Here is a 5038-nt window from a genome sequence, read left to right as displayed (position 1 = left end):
AAAAAAAAAAAAAAAAAAGAAGAGATGGAGAAACAAGTTGTGCGTACTTACATAGATTACAGGATGAGAGTGCTATCGTAGTTTTCTTCCTAGCGTAGATAATGCGTGCGAGCATCCGGCTGATGGAATGCGTGTTACTGAATGATTTGCTTGATACCATGAAAATAAATCGTGGACGTGTGTGCATCCCGTGTGCCCGATGCAATCGTACGCTTGTGTGAAGAAAATGTATGGAATTACGTAACGAGGAAGCATTAAATAATTGTGATCCGTTACGTGCACGATATACAAGTTACACCGAGGATATTTTTCTTTTACTTTACGCGTGATTTTATGAAATATACGTTTAATACATAAGCTTGGTACGTAAATTAAATTATACGTATAAACGTGGTTAGGAATGTTGAAAATATTGAGGATCATGAAATATCTTTGTTTTGAATAATTATAAAATTTGGTTACAATTATTCGTATTGATATTGATTTTATTAATCTAATCTTTTATTATTTCTCAATTATCGTTTGAAGAATACAAGTAGTATTTTGAAATAAGTAATATATATTCTCAGATGTGTTATTTTTTGAAATGTAAATAAAAAGATTGTTTAAGTTAAAATTTATATAACTGCAAAGAGATATCTATTTAATACGAATTATTTGGTGATAAATTATTTCCAATTAATCGAAATTAATTGAAATTAAGAGATGTTAAAGTTAATGATTGATACGATTACAAAGATGCTGTTTCAAGATTTATTTGATCTAATGAATTTTTATTCATGATTCCAGCCGAACTTGGAGACTATGATCCAAGGCGACATTCTGTAGGATACGTCACAGAATTTCGATTCTTAGCAAATCAAACTACGGAATTGGAAAATCGTATAGTGGAACTTCATAAGACTCTTGTGTAGGTGTTAAAAATTATTTTGTTTTATACAAATTCAATCAAAATTATATTTAACAATATTTTAATATGATGAAATCTTGCATTCAAACTCTAAAAAAAATTTGAAATTAATTATTCAAACAATATTGATATGAGAAATAATTTTTAATATTCATTATTATTTTATATAATTCATATTAATTATTATCTCATATAATTATTTTTTATAAATATTTAATCTAAGAATTTTGATTGAAATATTATTGTTTTATGTACTATACAACTTACATCAAATTTACATTTAAATTGATGATAAAGTCTTTCTTTTACCACAAAATTTTATCAAAAAAAGGAATACACGATACTGTTAAATAATCATGTAATTTGAAATAACAATGAATTCGTTCTTTCAGAGGACAATTACCATCCGCAGCAGAGCTGAATTATTTGGACAAAGTGAAATGGCTGGAAATGTACGGGGTTGATTTGCATCCCGTGTTGGTAAGTACCTGTTTGAACGAACAAAGGCCACAGATCTCTTAATGAGACGTGATGTTGTAATCTCTCAAAACATCGCATCCCTCTATCCACAGGGCGAAGATAGCGTGGAATATTTTCTGGGTTTGACGCCGAGTGGAATAATTTTGTTGCGCAACAAGACCAAAGTGGGAAATTATTACTGGCCTCGAATCAATAAAATCTATTATAAGGTAAAGAAATTTATTCCAAGTTTATTTATTCCAAATAAATACAGAATGTGAATATATTTCTAAATATTTACTTAAACTATCCCTCAACATTTGTATAAACATTTTAATTTATTGTTTTATAATTGCATGAATATTAATTTTTATTTATTTTTGATAGATATAGATAAAGAATTGATTTACTGAGCAACAGGCAATTATCCAAATTACTATATTATTATATTATTCTATTATATGAAAAATAAACTCTATTATATTTATCTCCCAATTAGTCACACGTGATTCGAAGCACAAGCTATTCACAAATCACTTTCTCCCTTCCCTAATATCCAAACCTATCAAACAATTACTACCACAACTAATACCACAACCTTTTTTTTCAGGGTAGATACTTCATGCTGAGAGTGAGTGAAAAGAACTCCGAGGAGAGGACACACGGTTTCGAGACGCCGTCGAAGGGTGCATGCAGACATTTGTGGAAGTGTTGCCTGGAGCACCAAGCGTTCTTTCGATTGATGGCCACCGGTCCGCCACCATTGAGCCCCTACTCTCGTTTCCGCTCGTACAGCCCGCCGTCTGGATCCGAGAAGCACACCGTGATCAGACGGAATCCACCGCCTATTTTCCAGAGGACACCCAGTCGCAGGGCTCAACGACGCGTGGTCGAGGGCCAAGAGATGGTCGGCCCATTTGTGGAAACGCCCGCGACGGTGAACTCGAATTCGAACAGCAATCCGATCAGCGGAAATGTTTTGTGTAATACTCAAAGCGCGAGACAGGTGAATAATTCGAGTCCCAGGAGCACCAGGAGCGCGCCGTGGACTCAAAGCCAACCTCGTGGCCTTTATACCTCGTCTAGTCCTCGGTCCGTCCGCTCCGCGGGAACGGCACCGGCAGTACGTTCTTTACACGCATTTCTTCTTTGTTAACACTTTGTTATATACGTCTTTTATGTAGAAGAAAAGATGTAGAAAAGATAAATGGGAAATGGATAGGTGGATAGTTAGAAAATTATTTTTCAAGTTCAACGTTCTACATTAGATGAGGTGAATGAGATTATTCTATTTCATATTTTTATGTTTGTCTCTATATATTATTCTTTAAATTTTCTAGCTGATTTCTCAGAACATATTTTTATTCCTTTTGATAGATTAGATTAAATAACAAGTTTGTGATTCATTACAAGATTCTATTTCTTTAAAATTTTATTATATAACTTTTTAAACTTTGAGTAATTTAAAATGAAGTAAGTAAGTTTATTTTAACAGTGATTTTTATCTTATTAGAATTTTTCTTCTCTATAAATTATTTATTATTTATATTGTAATTGGATTCATTACAGATTCTATTTCTTTAAAATCTTATTATATAACTTTTTAAACTTTGAGTAATTTAAAATGAAGTAAGTAAGTTTATTTTAACAGTGATTTTTATCTCATTAGAATTTCTCTTCTCTATAAATTATTTATTATTTATATTGTAATTGGTATAAATAACATGTATGAATTTTAATATTCTTAATTTTTATTTTTAGCTCTTGAGCAGACTCCAGCGACGGAGTAGCTCCGTAGAGAGTCAAAGTTCAGGGGACAGTCACAGTCGTGGTGGTCATCGTAGAAGAAGTCATAGTCATAGCCATCGAAGACACAGTCGTCATTCTGATTGTGAATCTGAGCTTTCACGGGGTTCGGACACTAGGTCAGGTCATCGCAAACACCGCAGAAAGCACAGAAGCTCTCGTTCGTCTAGGTATAATTTCTCGTTCGTTTCATTTTATATAGAACTACATACTGATATTTTATGTTTCATTGTTAACAAAAGTCGAAGAATTATTAAAAAGAAAAAAAATATTTTAACTGTATTAATGAGCCTCGTAATATACGTTTGTTATCGTATATTGAAACAATTAAGCTATGCTGTATGCTACATTTATATGCGCACCAGCCTAATTATTAATTAATGGACTCAATAAAGATCCCTTATACGATGATGTGAAAATGAAATAACATCTTGACAGAACGTCTTGGACGAGTTCGTCGACCGTAAAGACGAGAAAGAAACCCTCGTGCTCATTATAATCTCACGGTAGGGTACATAGAGCGCATAAAGGTGATAATTATTTTAATGACGATGCGCTTGAGAAGTAGCAACGAAATCTTTCTACATGATATTATTCCATTTTTTCAATGAAAAATCACAAGCAGAACGAATTCAAATTTAATTTGTTACTTATAATAATTGGTACATTAAACATTTCGGAATTTATACTACACTGGTGAATCTTTTCAGACACGAATTGGTAGATTCTGAACCACAATGGAGAGAAGCACAGAAACGGAAGGGCGAAGGAGTTCAACGGGCTGTTGTAAGTTCGATGATAATATAATTTTTATGATGTAATTCGATATAATTTAATGATGTTTTTGTTTTTTGTCTTATTGTAATTTTTTATATAGTTGTTTTTTTTCTTGTTGTAAAATAATGAATATTTCAATAGGTAAGTCATACAGAGCCAAGAAGAAGGCATAGAAGTAGACACCGGAGTCCTTCTCAAAAGCAACCACTGCCAGATGAGCTTAGGAAGTACGTTTTCTTTATGAAACTATAATACAATATTGAAATAATTGTTTTTTTTAAATATTTAATTTTTATTCTCGTGTCAGTTCGGTTTGAATAAAAAGACGTCTGAAAAAATTGTTTGATTTGGAGGGTAAGTATAATATTAAGCATTTTGTGATATATTACATTATATTGTATAAATCTTTGATTTATTATAATAGCACATAATTATTATTAAATGCATGAAAACCAAATGATGAAAAGTGAATTTTTGTCTACCTGCTCAATATAAATATAATATAAATATAATTTAATTTAGAAAAAGATCACTGTAAATATTAATGTTAAAAATTGCACAAAGTTTTTGTATTATATTTCTTCCTCCAAATTAAACAAAACTTGTGTATATATTAAATACACTCTATATATTACTATGTAAAGTATACTAATCTAATTACTTCTGGTGTGAATGAAATAATTTGAATATAATTTATGCAAGCCAATTTATATAATAATTATAACACAACGAAGTTCCTACAAAATTAATAAATTTCCTTCATTGTGTAGCACAATGCATAACGTAAAACAATGAAACAATGGCTGATTTTCCAGACACTTGGAATTTGGGCTAGTCGATACTTCTGGAATGAGTGAACAGCAACGACGAGAGATACCATATACGGTGGTTCAATCGCAAACGTCCGTGCAACAATGTACTCTACAATCTAGTAATTCTCGATTGGACGATGCAGACTCGTCGTCCCTACCTAGGTACGATGATCTCAAGACGGCCTGCAACATCCACAGTCATCCTCCACAGTTGGAGGATGAGACGGGATCCGTAGTCATTGTTTGAAATGTTTCCCATTGCATGTGGTGTCTT

At 32.0% G+C, this 5038-nt stretch overlaps 1 protein-coding gene across 7 annotated transcripts in view; it reads left to right on the top strand.

Moving 5' to 3' along the window:
• LOC102671848 (band 4.1-like protein 4A) overlaps positions 1-5038 on the top strand; it is a 67352-nt gene that overhangs the window by 59958 nt on the left and 2356 nt on the right. For all 7 annotated transcript variants that reach the window (XM_031509816.1, XM_031509815.1, XM_006614396.2 and 4 more), the window contains 8 exons: positions 790-910; positions 1303-1390; positions 1483-1599; positions 1980-2492; positions 3131-3345; positions 3886-3961; positions 4094-4179; positions 4768-4926. In XM_031509816.1, the coding sequence (XP_031365676.1) occupies positions 790-910; positions 1303-1390; positions 1483-1599; positions 1980-2492; positions 3131-3345; positions 3886-3961; positions 4094-4179; positions 4768-4926 (1375 nt within the window). The remainder of the gene's footprint in view (positions 1-789; positions 911-1302; positions 1391-1482; positions 1600-1979; positions 2493-3130; positions 3346-3885; positions 3962-4093; positions 4180-4767; positions 4927-5038) is intronic.

This window comes from Apis dorsata, unplaced genomic scaffold, assembly GCF_000469605.1.
Source record: "Apis dorsata unplaced genomic scaffold, Apis dorsata 1.3 scaffold_176, whole genome shotgun sequence".
In the NCBI taxonomy this organism is placed as follows: Eukaryota; Metazoa; Arthropoda; class Insecta; order Hymenoptera; family Apidae; genus Apis; species Apis dorsata.
This window is presented reverse-complemented; position numbering and strand designations above follow the sequence as displayed.